The sequence below is a fragment of the Schistocerca piceifrons genome, chromosome 1 (assembly GCF_021461385.2).
Source record: "Schistocerca piceifrons isolate TAMUIC-IGC-003096 chromosome 1, iqSchPice1.1, whole genome shotgun sequence".
NCBI lineage: Eukaryota > Metazoa > Arthropoda > Insecta > Orthoptera > Acrididae > Schistocerca > Schistocerca piceifrons.
The window spans coordinates 403,541,231-403,564,505 of NC_060138.1; the positions used below are offsets into that span (position 1 = coordinate 403,541,231).

A 23,275-nucleotide genomic window follows, 5' to 3' on the forward strand; every position below is an offset into this window, starting at 1 on the left:
CCGCCGATCTTCATGTTATCTCTGAGCCATGTCGGCGGCAGCGTGTGACTTGGTCGGTTCCGCATGTCCAGTGCTGTATGTTGGTTATAATTAGTTCCAGACACTTGCTCTAAGCACTTGCAGTCTGGGGCAAAGCCGCTGGACAACACGGAAGCACTTCCACATGAATTTGCGAGCCTTCTAAAAGAAGACTCCCAGAAGAGACACATTCAGGAACTGGGACACAAACATTACTGGCACATCAGTTCCTGCTGGCCAGTCCGGCTGTGCACTTACGGTGATGGAAAGTTAGAGCAAAAGAAAATAAAGAGAACCAAAATTACTGCCATAATAATGGATGACCGAAAGATGATAGGAACAGCCGAAAGATTTCCCCTCCACCACTTTCTCTGGAAGAAGTAACCCAGTAAGAATTTGGCTCCTGTTGCTGCTACAGGCACTTCGTATTTGAATCTCTCCGTAATCCGTCTGCCTCAAGTTTCACACACCGTTGTTGACATAGCTGTGACAGGGATTCTGCTTGTCGACTAGCCTTCAGACTTACGAGTGACTGCTGTGTATTAGAGTCTGCCCAGAATTGCCTTACAGACACTGACTCCGTATTAACCTTCGGATTAACAAGTTATTGGTGTTGACCGGACTCTGTCCCGGATTACCTTATGGGTTCTGCTTACGGACAAATTTTCTTAAATTGCAAGTACATTCTGCCCAAGGACTCTGCTCCAGATCACCGCTGAACTCTCTCATCGTGCTACCTAATATGGTGGGCGTGTAATAAATACTTATTCGATTAGAAAGATGTGGACGACCTTGTCAAGGGAAAGGCTCAACGCAATGCATTGATAAATGAAAGCGCCATCGGTTGTGTAGCTGACAGATAAAGTAGATTCTGAGAAAATACCAACAAGGAATGTGGACTTGGGTTATTGTGGATGTGTAGAGATTTTCGCATCTGGGTGCTGGGGTTAGAAATCATCTTCGGCTGACACTCATATATTGTAATATCGGTGTCAGTCTCTATGGTCAAAGCAGTAATGGTCGCCGACTGATGAGGTAGTTGAGTTTGTCTAGCCCATGGAAGATTGATTAGGAGACAGAAACTTGGGTACCAAAGATTATGTGGTGATTCAAGCAGTATGAAGGAGTGAAAACTAGAACTTGAAGACTTGATTACAGATTCTTTGTGGTGTATGCATAATATATGAGGTGTCCCAGAAAAGCTGTGACAAACTTCGACGGGTTACTGAGGATGTCTTGAGGAACCAGTTTCCAGAAACGTCATCCAATTACCGGTGCCGGCTCCTGCCAATAGACCACCCATTCGCCAGCAAACGTGACTTTGTACGCTGATGGACCATAGACGGAACGTCTCGCAGTGTTTTATGTTATTCAGTTATCACAAAGATCGCAAATGATTGTAACGACCGCCAGTGGAGAAGACGGAGGAAGCTTCTGCGTAGACAGGCCTTGTCTTCTATGAATACGATGCTTCGTTGTTTTGGTGAACGACTGTTTCGGCCACTGGTTTCTATCTACAGTTTATTTTTCTTTTGTGTACCGAAAAACAGTGGAGATGTTAGAGGGTTCCAGGAGAAAAATAAACTGCGGATGGAAGCCCATGTCCAAAACCGACATCCGCCGGGACGACAGAGCATCGCATTCGTATGAGTCAAGACATTTCTACGCAGCAGCTGTCTCCATCTTCTCCATTGGCGATCGTGGCAATCTGTTGCGAACATTGAATAGCAAACAACACTACGAGGCCTTCCCATCTACAGTCCGACAGCATACAAAATCATATTTGCTGCTGTATATTTCGATTAGAAAGAATTTTTTTTTATTTCAAAGGCTAGAGTTTTGGTATTTAGTAATGTGGACTCAGGTCATAGTAAGATAAAGGAATGTGTTGGATTAAAGGTTAAGGATTTGATAGGAGTGCAGCCGATAACTTCGCAATCTTGTGTTCGACATCATACGTAAGTAACTACTTTCAAGTGCTGGAGCTACTGTGCGTTGTTGAAAATAGATCGTAAACCGACAGTGGCTGATGTGGTTCGCATTTGTACTGTTTTTAATAAACAGACAATTGTTATTGTATGCTACGCTTTCTTGCAGCGACGGCGTGGAACTGGGCAACCACAGCATCGTGAACTTGTATTTCGAACGCGCCGACTCCGTCCTTCTGCGTCAAGATGTCCTGTACTACTGGTACGACCTATTGAGTAAGTAGGCCTCCTTTTGCTTTCCTTTATCCGAGTTCCAATGGCTACAAAGTGTTTTGTTGCAGACCAACAAAGAGATTTATCTGCTTTAGTATTGTTGGCCTATCAGTCCTCAATTGCTTTTAAAATGAATATTATACTGTATGGTTAAATGATGATGGCGTCCTCTTGGGTAAAATATTCCAGAGGTAAAATAGTCCCCCATTCGGATCTCCGGGCGGGGACTACTCAGGAGGACGTCGTTATCAGGAGAAAGAAAACTGGCGTTCTACGGATCGGAGCGTGGATGGTCGAAGTAGAGAGGATATAAAATGTAGACTGGCAATGGCAAGGAAATCGTTTCTGAAGAAGAGAAATTTGTTAACATCGAGTATAGATTTATGTGTCAGGAAGTCGTTTCTGAAAGTATTTGTATGGAGTGTAGCCATGTATTTAAGTGAAACTTGGAAGATAAATAGTTTGGACAGGAAGAGAATAGAAGCTTTCGAAATGTGGTGCTACAGAAGAATGCTGAAGATCAGATGGGTAGATCACATAACTAATGAAGAGGTATTGAATAGAATTGGGGAGAAGAGGAGTTTGTGGCACAACTTAACTAGATGAAGGGATAGGTTGGTAGGACATATTCTGAGGCATCAAGGGATCACCAATTTAGTATTGCAGGGCAGCGTGGAGGGTAAAAATCGTAGAGGGAGACCAAGAGATGAATACACTAAGCAGATTCAGAAGGATGTAGGCTGCAGTAGGTACTGGGAGATGAAGAAGCTTGCACAGGATAGAGTAGCATGGAGAGCTGCATCAAACCAGTCTCAGGACTGAAGACCACAACAACAACATGAATATTATCTACAAAGTGATAGTCTTCCAATGGGATCCCCAATAACAGGAACATACCGCAATATCTTCATAAACCGTTTAGAAAATGAAATCTCTGAGAGAGCAGCCGCACAAAGAAAATACGAAATTATATGCTCATATAGATATGTTAATGACATAATTAGATGACATAAATAGTTGAAACATGAGGAAATACAGACAAATTTAAAATGGAAGTTAACGTGGCACACAGGAACATAATATTCACGTTAGAAAATTAAAAAGAAGAACAGATTAACGTTCTTGTCATAACAACAAGAAGGGAAAATTGTAAAGACGCTTTCTACGTATGCAGAAAAGCTGTAGTCAGAGACACAGTTTTGCATTCCACATCCGATCACCCCTCAACCAAAAGCAAGTTGCATTAAGTTAGATGTTTCAAGGGGTAAATATGATCGCCCTTATCAAGAGAAATTACGAGAATTAAATACAATAAATTAAACAAATAGCAATTGATATTTAGTATGATACACAGACAACGTACAAGCTTAATTAAAAAACCAGAATGAAAGTACAATCACATACACATAATACAGGAAAATACGAAAATCAGCAGACCACATACAGAGATGACACGCGTACTATCATACCCAAAAGAATCCAAATGACTTGAAATGCGTTTCGCCTGATTTGCATGCAGCCCACATAATGTAGTTGCTCTGCAGGTCCTCTGATCTCTTTGCAGTACAGTAGTTTCATTAAGCAAAATCGGTACCACAAGGTATCACTAGAGAACACTGTTCTTTAAGATATCAGTCGTTTGCAGAGTATGAAATTAGCAAATACTTCGATTATTACTACCATTATCGCTGCTAACTATTTCATTCTGCTGCTGATACACTCATGCTTGAAGGAAGCATTTAATGCTTCCTGGTCGTTATTACAAGCAGATGCCCAAATACAGCGAAATATTTTGTTCGCAGTGAATAGTTGCGGCGTTCCGCGACAACTGGACCATCCGTTTTCTAGTCATTACTACTGCGAAATACAGGAGAACATAATGGTTCCTTCTGTTCGTCAGAGATTTCAGGAAGAGTGGGAATAACCTTCCAACATGAATGTTCTCCTTTTAAAACAACATTCGTTTGCCTTACCTCCTTTCCTTTTTTAAAAGACTGAGAGAAACACGAAACTATTTATTTGTCACATGGCGCATGACGTCAAAGCCGATGAAGACATCAAAGAGAAAGTATTTGGGTTTTTTTACGTCGAGAGAAGGCATCATATTAATTTATTTTCTCTTTATTTACATGCAGGTAGGAAGCTGATACCGACAAAAGCTCAAAAGAGATATCATGATATCATTTTCTTTTAATACCAAGAAGAAATCACGGTACATACAGAGAAAAAGTGACGCAAAACCGGCCTTTTAGAAGTAATACTTTCAAATTATAAATACTTATTCTCGTTGCACCCTAAACGAATAACTCTTACCGCCAACTGAATTTCATGGAAGAGGCAGGACTCGAAACCCCTGTCTGCAGATTAGAAACTGACCGGCTTAACCGCTATGCCATTCTACCAATAGCATACACTACGCTTACGAAACAATATTGTATGGTCTGCGGTGTCACACCTTTACCGTGAAACAGAAGTGATACATCGAGCGAAAGCGGCGCAGTGCGTCTTCGACGGAAATGCAGACACTCCATATGACTCTAAATTGCATGAATCGAGTTATGAAGGACATAAGGTAACTGAAAGTGACACAGTATGTGTTTTGATAGGTTTTATCAGGTCTGAGATGTGAAAGAGCTTAACAGATGCTACCACAAGTGTCATAAGATTTCGACACAGTGTTGGCGAAGTTACTCATGTGGCAATTGCTTTTGCAGAAAATGGCTTGAGAATCTTTGAAGCATATACTATCACCATGATAGGAATGCATCAGAAAATGCAGTTGAATTATATGTTTATCGCAACGATCTTGCGACGAAAGTTTGATGTAATGAAAGGAAATTCTTTTTCCAGGCGCAGTTGTGAAGTGATTCAAGTATATAACACAGTAATCAAAATGTCTATTTACAAGGAAAATGTATCTCTTCTGATTCAGATATAAAAAGAAAGACATGAAAAAGTGTGCATTTTTGCTACCCAATACGTTTTTCACCTCCATGTCACTGCTTCCATAACGTTTGTCTCGGATGGTGATTCCCTAAATGACAAAAAAAAAAACAATAGACTATTTACTGCCATTAATGGCCCAATGGACTTTTTTCTCAGCTCTCTTGTGAAGTAGCTCAGTATTTCCAAAACAGACACTTCTGATCAATCCTAAATGTATTGAATGGAGCTTGTGAGTAGCTTATGACGCAGAGCTTGTCCGATGATTTAGTCACTGAATTTCGTTTTGGCCGTTTGTAGATATAATAGCGATAACGAGAAAAAGATTGACAAACTGTAGTGTTTTTCTAGCGTGATCCGAACCAACATGTAGATCGAACACCACAATGCAAATAGAGCTTGTAGCACTAAGCCAACATGACACTGCTGCGGTATACCTTTCTTCATTAAGTCCATATTTCCTAATATTGATTACTCGGAATGTGATATAAGAGAGCAATTGTTCCTTAAGTGCAAACGTCAAACCTGGGTTCAAGCAAGGAATTGTACTTAGTGTAACATCCTAAATGGAAGCCAGTTAGAATATTTCATCGAGATAACAAAAATTTTTTCAAATGGCTCTGAGCACTATGGGACTTTACATCTGAGGTCATCAGTCCCCTAGAACCTAGAACTACTTACACCTAACTAACATAAGGACATCACACACGTGCATGCCCGAGGCAGGATTCGAACCTGCGATCGTAGCGGTCGCGTGGTTCCGGACTGAAGCGCCTAGAACCGCTCGCCCACCGTTGCCGGCTCATCGAGATAACAAGAAACATAAATTCTAGCCGCTTGCTGGCCGCTTGAGAGACGAAGTCCAAGTCATTCACTTAAAGCAGTGAATAATCCCGGCGATCCCTCAGAATTTATTCAATATGCAAGCTTCTGGTCATATGCAGGATCTGGCAACACTGTGGGATGCAGAATTATATGGAGCAAGTTCTGTCAGTCTTCTCGGAGTGTTGCGGAGATATATTTCTGTTCGTCGTGTGGTGGTAAGCTTTATGCTTTGTAAACACAGTCTCATGTTCGAATCCACATAATTCCCAAGTTTCATTAAATCGAATATCGGATATCTGCTTAGGTTATCTGTCTGATGGAACGTTAAACATGAGTCGTTTCATTTTATATCCACCTACAGTAGCCACAAAGTTCTGGAAACATTTCCACCAAACAGCTCGTGGTAGTGTCAAGGTCAGAACAGTTTACGCTCGAGAGTTTCCTCACCCCACAGCAGCTGCCGGCTACCCCCTGTATGCCACCCGCCGCCTATGTCAGACGCCTCCGATTAGGTGAAAGTGGCGCGGCGCTCTGGGTGTATTTTTCAACGTTCATTTTATGATTTGAATTCTCGTATTTATCTCGCAGTTGCGATTTCGATTTTGCATGCCTGAAACTTATGAACGTTGTTCAAAAAGTGTGATAACGTACACTACTGGCCATTAAAATTGTTACACCAAGAAGAAATGCAGATGATAAATGGGTATTCATTGACAAATATATTATACTAGAACTGACATGCGATTACATTTTCACGCAATTTGGGTGCATACATCCTGAGAAATCAGTGTCCAGAACAACCACCTCTGGCCGTAATAACGGCCTTGATACGCCTGGGCATTGAGTCAAACCGAGCTTGGATGGCGTGTACAGGTACAGCTGCCCTTGCAGCTTCAACACGATACCACAGTTCATCAAGAGTAGTGACTGGCATTGTGACGAGCCAGCTGCTCGGCAACCATTGACCACACGTTTTCAATTGGTGAGAGATCTGGAGAATGTGCTGGCCAGGGGAGCAGTCGAACATTTTCTGTATCCAGAAAGGACCGTACAGGACCTGCAACATGCGGTCGTGCATTATCCTGCTGAAATGTAGGGTTTCGCAGGGACCGAATGAAGGATAGGGCCACGGCTCGTAACACATCTGAAATGTAATGTCCACTGTTCAAAGTGCCATCAATGGGAACAAGAGGCGACCGAGACATATAACCAATGGCACCCCATACCATCACGCCGGATGATACGCTAGTATGGCGATGACGAATACACGCTTCCAATGTGCGTTCACCGTGATGTCGCCGAACACGGATGCGACCATCATGATGCTGTAAACAGAATCTGGATTCATCCGAAAAAGTGACGTTTTGCCATTCGTGCACCCGGTTCATCGTTCAGTACACCATCGCAGGCGCTCCTGTCTGTGATGCAGTGTCAAGGGTAACTGCATCCATGGTCTCTGAGCTGATAGTCGATGCTGCTGCAAACGTCGTCAAACTGTTCGTGCAGATGGTTGTTGTCTTGCAAACGCCCCCTCTCTGTTGACTCAGGCATCGAGACGTGGCTGCACGATCCGTTACAGCCATGCGGATAAGATGCCTGTCATCTCGACTGCTAGTGATACGAGGCCGTTGGGATCCAGCACGGCGTTCCGTATTACCCTCCTGCACCCACCGATTCCATAGTCTGCTAACAGTCATTGGATCTCGACCAACGCGAACAGCAATGTCGCGATACGATAAACCGCAATCGCGATAGGCTACAATCCGACCTTTCTCAATGTCGGGAACGTGATGGTACGCATTTCTCCTCCTTACACGAGGCATCACAACAACGTTTCACCAGGCAACGCCAGTCCACAGCTGTTTGTGTATGAGAAATTGGTTGGAAACTTTCCTCATGTCAGCACGTTGTAGGTGTCACCACCGGCGCAAACCTTGTGTGAATGCTCTTGAAAGCTAATCATTTGCATATCACAGCATCTTCTTCCTGTTGGTTAAATTTCGCGTCTGTAGCACGTCATCTTCGTGGTCTAGCAATTTTAATGGCCAGTAGAGTATATAGTAGCACGTGGAGAAGGTATAACATTATTCGCTGTGGGTTTAGTAGAGGAGTGAAGGCAACAGAGGCAGCTTTGAACCTTTGTACCGTGTGTGGTGTGAGTGCTTTTGGCTAAACACGTCAGAGAAAGACTTTTTTCGCTTCAAAAACATCGTTCTGGCATGAATTACTTTGCACATTCAGGAAGCCTCGATAGCAGATACATATGCTGGAGTACGACCATTTAAGCGTCATGAAACATTTACATTCAATAGGCAAGGTTCAAAAGTCAGCAGCAGTAGTACTGCATGCTCTAATTTAAAACAACAAAAATCAAATGGGTGACTATTAATGCACTTTTGTTCGTTCATTATCAGTTGGTTCATTGAAAATTATAATGCAGTATTCCCACTGGTTACCAGCTATGATGTCTTTATGTTCACTTCTCAAGAGGAGTTAATGGCTGAGCCCTAACAAAAGACATATACTTTATCAAAGGGCAATGTGAACATAATATTTTGCCTCAAAAAGGGTGCTGTGCATTACGAACATCTTTCCAGGAGAGAGTATACAAGAGCTGGTAATTTTTTGTCAACAACTAAGACACGTATTTGTTTCAGTGTAAGAAAAACGACCTACAAAACTTCATCACGTGTTGATACTACGTGATACTGTACTCTGCCGATTTTAATAACAAATCTATACATAACTTTGAAAAGTCATCCATCACACACTCATTCTTCTGATCTTATGCTCTCGAATGATTATTTTTCAATCTCCTTATGGGAAAACAGTCAACAAAACTCCTCTCGGGACTAAAATGCACTTCAAATCTGGTTTGACGACATATTTCTCTTAGAAACAGTAGGATTCTACAGACGTGTAACTGGTAAACTGCCTGAGCATTGTCAGACTGTTTTAGATAATGCGAGAGAATATACTATTGATGATTAATTTCTCTCTGATTTTTACTATTGACTATTAAAATATGCACTGTACTAATTCAAATAATATTCAGATTACCACAGTATCCTTATGACAAGCTTCTTTTAGTGACATGAAGTCTCTGTAACAGGAACATGCCTATATCAGCATGAATTAACAAGATGTCACGATGAATTAGTATGGAAGTGCGACATTTCATAAGAAAAATAAATACAATTTGCTTATTGATTTTTGACCTGACTGTTTGTAGCTCTGTCACCAAACGGCTAAAAATGTAGCCTTCAGAGACATTGAAACCGGGAACGAAAGTGTGGTGTCACCGGCAGACACCACACTTGCTAGGTGGTAGCCTTTAAATCGGCCGCGGTCCATTAGTATACGCCGGACCCGCGTGTCGCCACTGTCAGTAATTGCAGACTGAGCGCCACCACACGGCAGGTCTAGAGAGACGTACTAACACTCGCCCCAGTTGTACAGCCGACTTTGTTAGCGACGCTACACTGACAAATACGCTCTCATTTGCCGAGACGATAGTTAGCATAGCCTTCAGCTACATTTGCTACGACCTAGCAAGGCGCCTTATTCAATTGATATTGAGATTCTATTAATGTATCATCAAGAGCGATGTTCTACAAATGTGGATTAAAGTTAAGTATTCCAGAAGCTACGTACTTTTCTTTATAGCATTCATTACGTATCCTGTTTCAGACCTCACGCCAGCCTGCGTGAGTAAGCGCGTGCCTTTCGGCTTCCTCTCATTGTGTCTAGGCTGTCTTGTCTAGACACAACGGAAAGCAGCCCCCATTTTACAGGTGACGACGTTGTCTCACAGCTAGCGGAATGCTACACCATTATGCTCTCCCTTATCGGTACGGTGCTAGGGCATATAAGCTCGCAATGTGAAAGACGAGCTTAACTGCAAACTCCACATCTAATGGCTTTCCTGGAATCAAAACCATAAACTGATGACTTTATTTCACATCTTATATGAAAATTACTCAGATTATTTAATGGAAATTATATGAACATATGAAGAGAATTTTGTAAGCTACTCCTTCCTCAAGGAAGTGACTCGTCGGTCACAGAGTTGCCAAGCAAATCTTGCCTTGTTGGCGAGATCCAGTTATACTTCAAACAGCAAATACCAGTCTCGAGCGGTTTTGGATGTGACTACAGTTTGTGTCTCAAAGACGTATTGGATGAGCGCCAAAATACTCAAAGTATATGTAAGTGAGTCTTATTTGCGTTTCTGTAACTGAGTCTAGGGACCAGAGCTTCATCACTAATAATACACACGCGTCAACTGCAAACTAGACAACTGAAATCATTAAATATCATATTTATTTGTGTTTTCTGTCTTAAGCGTACTGAAACCAAAAATCTCGTAGGCAGACAAGTTTCACATTTTCATAACGTCTCCAGTAGTTATACCGTAAATGTTCTGAGCAGGCAACACATATTTTTTGTAATAATATACTTGGAAAAAAATTATCTTGAGATCGTTGTCAATGGTACTATCCATGAAATACAGGCACAAGAATGAAGACACAACAACGCAACATCTACAGGGCTATTTCGTAAGCTGTGAATAACATTAAGGTCCAGTTCAAGAAAGGCTGGTGTGCAGAAAACCACAGGAAATGACAGAAGTGTAGGTTCAAAATCTCGTTGAAAATTAATCTAGCGAAAGTATCCCAGCGTCTTCTGACGTTAAAGAAGAAGCAGATGTTATCAGAAAGTGTAACATAGAACGCAAAACGCTAACAGTAACGTCTAGAATATTAATCCTTGAGTAAAACTGTCATTTATATTATGACTAAATACTCATTATGATGAAAATATATTGGCTGCTGATGCTTTGTGAATAAAAGTGAAAAGTGCCTATATTGAAGAGCTCAACGTGGAATATGCTTAAGGCAGAGAACCCAACACAACAACAGGTTCACCAAGCTGAGTGTAGTGCTGAGATTCTATGCATTGCATACGCAGAGTGTTACTAATTTAGCCCGTAACATTTTGGCTACCACAATAGTCATCAGAATTATCGAGTTCTATTGAGGCGGCACAGACGACCAGACGGTTCTAGAATTTCCAGAGACTATCCCCATGCTGCTGAATCATAATGAAAAATTACTACCATATCAGATTATAGGCGATACTTAATTTCTACCTATGAAAGACTTGCTCAACAATGCATGAATAGCACTAACCCCTCATCCTACGCATAACATAGTCCCAGCACATGCCAGTCGATATCTGCAAAATGCTCTATGTTCGCATCTTTCTGCCAATGACCTAATTTCTATCGCAGGTCTTTCAGCACATTACCGAGGCGATAAATGAGTGTTATGGTCTGCTACAACATCGTTCACGCCCACTCCTCCAACTACCCACCACGTCCACTGTGGATGTCTCGTAAATCATGACATAAAACGCAGATTTATATCTACATTAACCAGCTTCTTATCAACTTTTCTAACTGCCGTTGCTCTGAAGAGAAGCACTTAAAGTAAATAAGAATATTCTGCCTGGCGATCATCAAATATTTGCATTCTTCCAAACCTATTACACCAAAAATTGTGAAAATAAGCGACAGAGAAGCACCTATGAAATAATAAATAATAAACAGTGAAATGTGGTATTCTCCATTAGTCATCTGATGATTATGAAGAATTACTTTTTGACATACATATCAATGCAGTACAAACATAAGGGATCCGTAGGAACCTGCTACTTAAATTCGTTACGGCCTTTACCAGTTAAGATATAGACGGAGGAAACAGTCTGACTTTAAATGCACTGTTCAGCAGGACTTGAGCTTACAGATACAGCTTTAGCAGCACTTAGCTACTGAGGAATCAAAAACGTGAAGAACAAAAAATGGTTCAAATAGCTCTGAGCACTATGGGACTTAACATCTGAAGTCATCAGTCCCCTAGAACTTAGAACTACTTAAACCTAACTAACCTAAATACATCACACACATCCATGCCCGAGGCAGGATTCGAACCTGCGACCGTAGGGTCGCGCGGTTCCAGACTGAATCGCCTAGAACCGCTCGGCCACTGCGGCTGGCCGTGAAGAACATTTTCTCAAAGGTTTTGTACGGACTAAGGTAGAAAGAAGCAGTTTAATCATTTATTTAACGTTTAATTTAACATACTGCAACGCATCTCAAGCAAGTTTTGCCCATTGGCGGGCGCTTGTGCGTATAGGAAACTGTTACATAAAGACAGGAATGAAGGAAGATTGGGTTTTACGTCCCGTCGACATCGAGGTCATTAGAGACGAAGCACAAGCTCGGATTATCCCAAGGGTGGGGAACGAAATCGGTCATGCCCTTTCAAAGCAAACATCCCAGAATTTTCCTGGAACGATTTAGGGAAATCACGGAAAACCGAAATCTGGATGGCCGGACGCTGGCTTGAACCGTCGCCCTCCCGAATTCGAGTCCAGCGTGCTAACCTCTCTTGGTACATGTAGAGATAAATTATCTTAACCTAACTTAACATAATGCTGTTTTGTTCACTGTTCGCGTATTTGAAGGTAGCGGTGTCAGTGGGTGACCAGAAATCAACTTCGACTGGTGCCTTCTGCTGGCGTGGAGATGTGTCTCGTTGTAACTGACACCATAGCCTCTGTGGGGAAACATAGGTGTGGTATCGTGTGATACACACACATCAAAAAAAGTTTTGCATCACCTCGATTCCGAGAGCTCGGGAACCTGTACAGAAAATTGGAATAGAGATCAACATAAACATCATATCCGCCCTTTTTATTGCTCATGAAAACCACACATTGCGTGTTGTACCACCACACAGTGAGTCCTTCAGAGGTGGTGGCCCAGATTGCTGTACACATCGTTACCTCTAATACCCAGTAGCACCTCCATTAAGGCACTGTTGGCCCAGATTGTCCTACTCCTCAACGGCGATTCGGCGCAGATCCCTCAGAGTGGTTGGTGGGTCACGTCGTCCATAAACAGCCCTTTTCAATCTATCCCAGGCATGTTCGATAGGGTTCATGTCTGGAGAACATGCTCGCCTCTCTAGTCGAGGGATGTCGTTATCTTGAAGGAAGTTATTCACAAGATGTGCACGATGTGGCGCGAATTGTCGTCCATGAAGACGATTGCCTCGCCAATACGCTGCCGATATGGTTGCACTATCGGTCGGAGGATGGCATTCACGTATCTACAGCCGTTACGCCGCCCTCAATGACCACCAACGGCGTACGTCCGTCCGACATAATGCCATCCCAAAACAGCAGGGAACCTCCATCTTGCTGCACTCGCTGGACAGTGTGTCTAAGGCGTTCAGCCAGACCGGATTGCCTCCAAACACGTCTCCAACGATAGTCTGGTTGAAGGCATATTCGACACTCATCTGTGAAGAGAACATGATTCCAATCCTGAGGGGTCCATACAGCATGTTGTTGGGCTCATCTGTACTGCGCTGCATGGTGTCATGGTTGCAAAGATGGACCTCGCCATGGACATCGGGAGTGAAGTTGCCATCATGTAGCCTGTTGCGCACATTTTGAATCGCAACACAACGTCCTGTGGCTGCACGAAAAGCATTATTCAACTTGGTAGCGTTGCTGTCAGGGTTCCTTCGAGCTATAATCTGTAGGTAGCGGTCATCCATTGCAGTCGTAGTCCTTGGGTAGCCTTAACGAGTCATGTCATCGACATTTCATGTCCCTCTGTATCTCCTCCATGTCGAACAATATCGCTTTGGTTCACTCCGAGACTCCTGTACACTTCCCTTGTTGAGAGCCCCTCCTGCACAAAGTAACAATTGCGGACGCGATCGAACCGCGGTATTGACCGTCTAGGCATGACTGAACTACAGACAACACGAGCCGTGTACCTCCTTCCTGATGGAATGACTGGAACTGATCGACTGTCGGACACCCTCCGTCTAATAGGCGCTGCTCATGCGTGGTTGTTTACATCTTTGGGCGGGTTTAGCGACATTTCTGAAATGTCAAAGGGACTGTATCTGTGATTACAATACCCACAGTCAATGTCCATCTTCAGGAGTTCTGGGAACCGAGGTGATGAATAACAGTTTTTTATGTTTACTTGTTATATGTCGGTTGTTCATTTGCCAATTAGGTTCCCGAATTTCATTTGCTTTTTTTGGTTCTGTGGGGGAGCTGTGTTGTAACATTATACTCTTGGACTACTTAACCGACACTGATTTGGACGTAATTATTCCACATGAGCCTGGGTCCTAAACTTAACAAGCGTGCCAACAATTACTGAAGAGAGAAGCACGTTTCCCACAAAATAACCAATGAGAAACATTATAATTTTCCCGTTAAATAACCTTCATGCAGTCAAAAACTAAAAAGTTTGCAACCCATATTACGTATTTCGCACGAATTTTTCAGAAAATTTCGTCAAAAATGCAAGTAAATACCTTGTGAACTGAGTAGCACAGTTTAGGTCCAATTCCGGAAGTCCGTCGACTGTCATTGAGCGGCCAAACATTTTTTTTTTTGTTAAAGATGAAGCCTCTCCATGCCCACACTGACATGATGGCCAACACAAAAGTTCTACTGCCATTTCTGCGTAATGGTTAGTTCTCTATAAAGTGAGGTCTTGCAGGATGTGGGTACTGCGATGTTTGCGTACGTCTAGTTAAGGTTAACCATTAATATGCGCTCATCTGGAGATAGAGCGGCTCGAAAGTCGAAGGAAGGGTAGAGGTTTGCTGGGAAGAGGGGGGGGGGAGGGGGTGGCGAAAAAAAGTGCCAAGGCAAGAGCCAAGGGAAAAAAAACCTCTGCGATAATTATGTCGGGTACTGAGAGTAGTAGCAGATGTCTTGGTACCTGCGACAAGTCACGTAAGGGTATGCTTTGTTAGTAGTGAGTATCATGCAGGTCGATACTTTTGATGTTGTGCGGTGCTGTTACACGGCGGCTGCCGCTGAGTGCCGGTGTTAACCTCTCGGTCAGCGTCAGCAAACCTGTAAGAGTTGAGACGTCCCCTTAGAAAAATTAATGAATTACTGTGCTGATAAACCTCTTACATTATTTGATTTTCAAACAGCTGAGCAGAACTGAACGTATTCAGACATTTCGCTCTTTACCTATTCTGATCAACACTAAACTGACACACAATATTTTTAGCGCAACGCAATCTGACTTTCAATAATCCCTACAAGAGAATGGCCCTGACTAAATTAACCTATACGTTTCACAAATCACTTACCTCACAAAAATCTTCGTTGCTCGAACTACTCAATACAGCGAGCGCCACTACTGCCAGCTAAATAAAAGATTCGAACTACTGAAGGCACTAACTACTGATAGACATAGTTAGCAAAAGAAAGATTTTGATAGAGAACAAACAATGTATTTACTTTAATAGTGTTCAAAAGTCATAATATATATATCAGTCCATGATATCCAATATTACATATTTACTCTTTCTGATGGACACACGTCCAGATCCTCCGCTCTCAAAATTCCGCCATCTCTCTCCCCACATCCACCACTGTTGGCGGCTCACCTCCAACTGCGCAACGCTACGCGCTGTTAACAGCCAACTGCCCAACACTACAATAGCAAATTCCAACAATGCCACCCAGCCACAAACTGCACACAGCACAGCCAGTGATTTTCATACAGAGCGCTACGTGGCGGTGGTGTTACCAATATAAGAACCTAAACAGCCTACTTACACAGTTAGGTTCATCATCGTTTTGTGTCAGATAGCAGTCCGGAACCGCGCGACTGCTACGGTCGCAGGTTCGAATCCTGCCTCGGGCATGGATGTTTGTGATGTTCTTAGGTTAGTTAGGTTTAAGTAGTTCTAAGTTCTAGGGGACTGATGACCACAGATGTTAAGTCCCATAGTGCTCAGAGCCATTTGAACCATTTTTTGTGTCAGATAAGTCATATATCAGATGCACAGTGTAGGGTGATGTTGGCTATTTGTTTGTGCGTCAGTGCGCGAGCTCGTTGGTATATCCAGTCAACGTTGCTGATATGCAGGGGCTTGCCGACGTTTGTCGCTTTTGGTGTATGTTAGCTTGCCATACATGGTTATACCCTAGCTAGCGCTGTCTTTGGCCGCTTATGCTTCCACATATGGTTGTGATCATAGTTTCCCAGAGTAAGGATGTTAGGATTGTTCGAATGTCTCGAGTTACTGTATAGTCGTGTGCCTGTTTCTTTAAATACTTCCTTGAGAGTTTCAAAGCGGTATTCGTTGTGAAGATTCACAGTGCGTGTGTAGCGTGGAGCGTTGCTGATGATGCGTAGCACTTTGTTCTGTATGATCTGCAGGCGGCGCAGGCGTGTAGGAGCTGCATACCCCTAGACGGAAGCTGCGTACGTCATCAGAGATCTAATCACTGTTATGTATATGGTCCTCGACACCCTCTTATTCAGTGTACTTTTCCCGTTGAGCATTGGGTAGAGATGTTTGAGCCTCGCGTGCGCTCTGTTGGCAATGTATTCGATGTGGTCCCCCCCGCCCCCCAAGCCCCCCTCGCTCGTAAGTTTCCGGGGTATCTGACTTTCTCTCTGGGCGTGTATGTTGTGTTACTTGTCTACAGTGTTGATGTCTGCGCTGTAGTTTCGGCCTGCGTGTGAACAGAACTGCTTCGGACTTGTCGACGTTTACTTTAATACGCCATCGTTCCAACCAAGGCCCAGCAGTTCTGAGTGCGGTCTGTATTCATGAATTAATGTTCGCCGATTTTCAGTCTTGCACAAGGATGGCTGTGTCATCCGCGTAGATGACTAACGTCGTGTTTAGTGTTGCTAGGATGTAGTTAATGCACAGGTTGGACAAGAGGGGCACTAGGATGCTTCCCTGGGGTGCTACAGCTTGGATATCGTGTTGTATCGATTGTTTGCTCTGCAAGCCAGTGTTAAGACATCTGTTCGTGAGATGTGAGTGTATGAGACGTAGGAAATCGGCTTCGCTTAGTTTGCGTATAAGGCCGTTGTCCCAAAGACGGTCGAAAGCTTTTTCGATGTCCAGGAACACGGCCCCTGTGGCTTTGTTCACGTTGTAGCCGTGTATTATATGTTCGATTACGCGGAGGAGTTGTTGTGTTGTTGAGTGGTGATTTCTAAAGCCGAATTGCTCCGGTTTTAGGGTGTCGTTGACGATTTAGTGCCTAGTGATGCAACAATCTTGCTGAGCGAGCACAGCAGACTAATGGGTCGGTAATTTTGTGGGAGGGAGTGGTTTTTCCCTGTCTTCCTGAATATCAGGACCTTGGCCGCCTTCCAAAAGTCGGGGAAGTGTTGGTGTTTTAGGATGGCATTCGTTATGTGTGCAAGGTATTCTACGGCTCTATACGTGAACTCCTGGAGGATACGGTTTTGAATGCCATCAGGCCCAGGGGCTTTCCTAGCGTTGGTATGCTTGATAGCCCATGTAATTTCGTTTGTGCTAGTGCCTCTAACTTCGTCACGCGAGGGCCGGGGTACAAGTCGTGTAACTTCCTGGACCGTTTCAAGTGTGAATACTGAATATGAAGGAGCCAGATTCGGCATGAAAGACGCTGCAGTGTTGTGGCCATAAGCTCTGCCTTCTCCGTCGCGGAGTAAGATGGACCGTGTGGTCGTTGTAGAGTGGGAATGTAATGTTTCTCCCTGGTGAAGTGTCTGGCTAGCTTCCACGCGCCAGGACGTGTGGTATCTGTCGCCATTGTTCGTTTCGAAATGTTTATATTTTGTCCCGTATTGTATCCTAGAGTCTGTTGACGTGCAGTTTATAGAACGAGTGCGTGGTACGCTGCCAGTACCTCCTGAGGCGGTTCCTAGTTGAGATAAGGCCCAGTATTTCCTGGGACAGGGCCGACGAGTGTTGTTTTGGTGTTGTACGTGGAATGGCGTCAACCATTACGTCTTGGATGGCAGTGGTAAAATCCTCCACCGCCTCATCAATTTGTTGCGTGTTATTAATTTCGTGGGTGTCTGGAATACGACTATCAAGCGTTTACTTGAACAGGGTCCAATTCGCGCGCTTGTAGTTCATTATCCTGCGTGGTTCTGTATCCTGTAGTGTTTCTTCCGTGTGCAGTATTACAGGCATTTGGTCTGGGTCCAGATCGTTTTCAACCATAAGGTTGAGTGTGCATATGATGCCATTGATGAGGGGTATGTCTAGCACGTCTGGCCTGTGCCGGGCCTGTGTAGGCATGTACATGGGAACGTCCGATCCAAGTACAATGTAGTTTCGAGCTAGTGCACGTTCATATAGTTTCTTGACGTTGGAGGCACGTATTCGTGAGATCCAGTCAGGGTGTTTTGCGTTTAGATCTTCAGAGGCGATTACCCGCAGTGCTATATTGAGAACTGTGCTGATATTGCGTGTTACTATGTTTCTAGGAGGTTTGTACATCGATACCAGTGCAGTGTTGGCTCCGTTGAACTTTACCCTCTAGCCTCTCAAGCGCAGGGAGCTCAATGTTCGTGTGTTCTATGTCTTTGTGTATGATAATTGCTGTGCAGCCTCCCCTCATGCCATCCTCTCGGTCGGTACGATAAACGCAATATCGTGGGATGTTTAGATGTTTGCGAGGCGTAAGCAGTGTTTCGTTCACTAGGGCGATTCGGATACTCTTTCTCTCCAAGAACGCAATTATTTCGGCTCTTTTGTTTGCTATCCCGTTGGCAATCCAAAACAGGACCTGTGAGTTTGTGTTGGTGTCTGCGTTTCGGGGCTGCTGTGGCATGTGTCCCATGTTGTTCAAATGTTCAAATGTGTGTGAAATCTTATGGGACTTAACTGCTAAGGTCATCAGTCCCTAAGCTTACACACTACCTAACCTAAATTATCCTAAGGACAAACACACACACCCATGCCCGAGGGAGGACTCGAACCCCCCCCAGGTCCAGCCGCACAGTCCATGACTGCAGCGCCTTAGACCGCTCGTGTGGCCGGCCAGAGTGGCCGAGCAGTTCTAGGCGCTACAGTCTGGAGCCGCGAGACCGCTACGGTCGCAGGTTCGAATCCTGCATCGGACATGGATGTGTGTGATGTCCTTAGGTTAGTTAGGTTTAAGTAGTTCTAAGTTCTAGGGGACTGATGACCTCAGAAGTTAAGTCCCATAGTGCTCAGAGCCATTTGAACCATTTTGAACCGCTCGTGTGTTCCATGTATTGGTGTAATTAGTGGTGTGATAATGGCTTGTATGGTAGTCTAGTTGAGCGAGCCCGACATGAATTGCGTGAAGAGTTGTGAGACACACCCCACAATCTTCATGACTACTTCGGTGGTCGTGAGTCCGGGGAACAATGTCTCCATCATTCTTCGGAGTGTTGTGGTAATGTCGGACGTGTCGGCCTGTGGGTTGTTGGTTGTGTTGACGGCCGCTGGTATTTGTGTTGGTGTCTAATGTGGGCAGGCTTGTGTGTCAGCTGTTTGAGCGATGGTTGTGGGCGCCTGTGTGGTCTCTGTGGTGAGTGGGTGTGTCGTGTGAGTCGTTGTGTTGGTGTCCGAATTGTGTTTGTGCATATTGGTGTCCTGTTGTCTGTGTGCTTATTGTGGTGTGCTCGCGTCTCTCCTCTTCCGGTTGTTTCCCGTTCTCCTTCTCTGGCGTTGTGGCTGTCCCTGTGTTCGTGCGTCTACTGTAGACTGTGGTGGGCTGCAGTCCACGATCTCAGGGGGGTAGGGTGGTGTTATTATTAGTGGCGTGTGGTGTACCCGGTGCTGGTGTGGTGTTGGGTGTTATATGTGTTGGTTGTATCTGTTGCTGGAGATGTTTGTTGTGCGTGCGTTGACCTCCGACGTTCTTCTGACCGCCCCGCACTGCTGGGGCTGCCAGCGACCACTCCAGCAAATGACAGTCCACTCCTCACTGGGCGCGGGGACGGTTTCGGATTTGCGATGGCCATAGTTTTTGTGTGTTTCGATATTTTTCGCCTGAGAGCTTCTTTGCACTCAATACACCCCCTGTTGTTGGCCGGATGGGCCGCACCACAGTTGGCGTATTTGCGTGGTGCAGTGTTGGGGAGTTTGCAGTGTTGTGTCGTGTGGCTACCAGCGCATTTGCGGCAGTGGGGAGCGAGAGCGCATCGTACATTGTTGAAGAGGGAGGGGGGTGCGCGACTTGTTGTAGACTTCTATATTGACGACCACTTGAAGAAGCAATTTTAACTTCAGCAGGCCGTGTCGGCCAGCTCCACCATGTAGTTGTGTGATGATCTCGCTGTGCCGAACTCTGTCATTCGAATTACACGAATGCGCTCCCGTCCTCGTCACCACAGACTGCAGCAGACGCACCAACACACGGACAGCCAGAGAAGGAGAACGGGAAACAACCGGAAGAGGAGAGACGCGAGCACACCACAATAAGCACACAGACAACAGGACACCAATACGCACGAACACAATTCGGGCACCCCTCTCGGTCGGGGTTCGAGAGTCTACCCCCTTGATCACGTGCTGCTGAGTCTTTTCCAAAGCTGTCCTGTACGTGAAGTGTTCTACTTCTCTTTCTTTTAGATAGTACAATAGATTCGTGTATCCGATTTTTTCGCCACGTACAGTGCAGCGTGGTTCCCGGTGACTGTCGAGTAAATTTTTTGTTTGGGAGACTAAGGTCTCCATGGTTATGTATAATAACTGGTAGGAAGCCAGCAGAGGACTCGTCCAGATTCTGCGAAGCTGCTTGTGTGTGTTGCTGGTGTTGCTAGTTTGAGATGTAGCTGGAGTTGGCTGCAGCACTCAGCGGTTATCTCGTGAGTTTGTGGACTCACTTGTTTGTGTGATTTGAGGCTGTTTGCGTCGTGGACCGACCTGCTGCCACGGTCCGTCTTCGAAGTGGTTTGCGTCTGCTGTCGGCTCTGGCTCCGGTTCTGTCGGTGCCTGAGCCGCCAGAGGTGAAAGCGGGGACATATCTCTTGTGTTTACGGCAGGCGCTTGTGTGTGTGGTGCGTGTGTCGGTTTTCCTGCGTATTCACCCTCCAGCAATAGCTGGATCAGCTTTTGCTGTTCGGCGATCTGCTGGGCCTTCGAGGCAATTGCCTCTTGGAACGCGGAGAGTGGGATTGAGATGCTGGCGGTAACAGCCGGCATTCCCGCCTCTTGTGCTGCAACTTTGCTGCGGGTTAGGTTCAAAGGGGGCAGCGTGTACGACAATTTTTCTCTTTTCTAAAATAACAACTTTGCTTTTTCGGCGAGCGTGCAATATATTAGTTCCTACAGAAGGGGGGAGTCCCTACTACCTATCTGCGTGAAGTGCAATGCACGGCACAAGAGAGCTCGGATAGAAGAGAGCGGCCTACAGTGCGTGGGGCTATTTGACGTGAATGGGCCCCTGACACTGAAAAAATACTACCAAACGACGGGGGATCCCCCTGGGGGGCTTGCAACCGAGGTTGCGGAGAGTTGAGCCGAAGCTCTTGCCACTTGGCGCTCGGAAGTGTTAAGCGGCTTGCGTTGGTTCGCGGCGCTCTGAAGTGCGCCACCGGCAGCTACGCCTGTTGCAGGTTATTAGAGACCACTCAAGTTGAGGTAAGCGCGGGCAGCTACGCCAGGTGCAGAGAGCAGAAGTCCACTCGGGTCGACCGCTCGACTGCGAGTTAAACATTTCTCGGTTGGCATTTTATATATAATTGTTTTGTGAGAAAATACAAATGGCTTGCGAACATTTGTTTTCAAAAATGGTTCAAATGACTCTGAGGACTATGGGACTTAACATCTGAGGTCATCAGTCCTCTAGACTTAGAACTACATAAACCTAACTAACCTAAGGACATCACACACATCCATGCCCGAGGCAGGATTCGAACCTGCGACCGTAGGAGCAGCGCAGTTCCGGACTGAACCGCCTAGAACAGCTCGGCCACAACGACCGGCGGCCATTTGTTTTGCTGTCTGTGTAATGGCGCTTTAACGTCATTATTTACCTAGCTATTGTTCTGTGATGCCGCTGAAACGTGTCAAATAGTTGTGACTCAGAGTGCAGCGCCTACTTATTCAAATAACTAATGGTCATTGTATTTCAAAACAGTACCGTGGCGTACGCGTTTGGTAGAATGGCGTAGTGGTTAAAGTGGTCAGTTTCTAATGTGCAGACGGAAGCTTCGAATCCTTTTTCATGAGTTGTAACTGGTTGTAAGAGATACTAGTTGATGTTGACGACGAGAATCATTAAGTATTTATAATTTTAATGTATTGAGTCTTCGTTGCCGGTTTTACACAACTTTTTATCTTTATGTACTGTGATTTTTGCTTGATATCAAAAGAATATGACACCCCTTTTGTGGCTTTCGTCGGTATTGGCGCCTTGCCTGGATGTAAATAAAGAGAACACAAATTAATGTCATGACTTTTCTCGACGTAAAAAAACAAAATACTTTCTCTTTAATGCCTTCATCGGCATTGATGTCATTCGTTAGGTGAAAAAAAAGAGATAAGACAAAAGAATTTTCCTCTTCTTCAAGGAAGAACAAATCGTTCATTTGTCATAAACAATTACTCTCAAGCGACCCATTAATTCAGAACCGTGTCCAGTTTTCGTCCTCCTCTACAACTTCATTTAGCCACTGGAGAATACAATCAACAACTTTCCGGATGAATCCGTTATTCTGCGACAACTCTTTCTTCGCGTCATGAACTGCTTCGGACAGTGCTGTCTTCGTTGTCGGTGGCGATTTAAGTCAGCACCTCTAGGAGGCCATCCCAACAGTTCAGCATCTGCGTTCATTTGAAACCAGTGTTTCACACAGTTCGCAGTGTGAACAGGAGAACAGTCATGTTGGAAGGTTATTCCACCTCCATAAAATCCCTGACAAACAGAGGAAACCATTACTTTCTCCAGTATTTCGCAGTAGTAACGACTAGAAAACGGATGGTCCAATTGCGACAGAGCGCCCCAACAGTTTGCTGCGAGCTAAATATTTCCTTGTATTTGGGCATCTGCTTCTAATAATAACCAAGAAGCCTTAAATGTTTCCTTCAAGCGCGCGTGTAACAGTAGCAGAGTGAAGAAGTAATTAGCGATAATGTCAATAATAAACAAAGTACTTCGTACCTTCATACCCTTGAATGGCATTTCTCGATCTCAGAAATTTCTTGAAATAGTGAAAATTTCATAATGGTTTCGAATCGAGGCTATGATGGCTAAAAGCGAATATACATTGCGCTGACATGAGACTAGCATAATTTACTTGTCAGAAGCCTGCTGACAGTTAACTACTTAATAAAGGACTGATTTTTTTCACCATTTCTAATTTGTTCGCTAAGGACATCATACGTTATGACACACTCATGACTGTAGCAAATGTGGGCTTCAGTGGTCTGGTGGATTGATCCCACTTTCTTAAT

General features: G+C 44.5%; 1 protein-coding gene across 1 annotated transcript in view; it reads left to right on the top strand.

Moving 5' to 3' along the window:
- The window catches only part of LOC124729832 (sodium channel protein Nach-like), a 138,237-nt gene extending 136,007 nt beyond the window's left edge, over positions 1-2,230 (top strand). Inside the window, exon 8 of the mRNA XM_047248498.1 lies at positions 2,116-2,230. Coding sequence (XP_047104454.1) covers positions 2,116-2,230 — 115 coding nt within the window. The remainder of the gene's footprint in view (positions 1-2,115) is intronic.
- Positions 2,231-23,275: the final 21,045 nt, after the last annotated feature.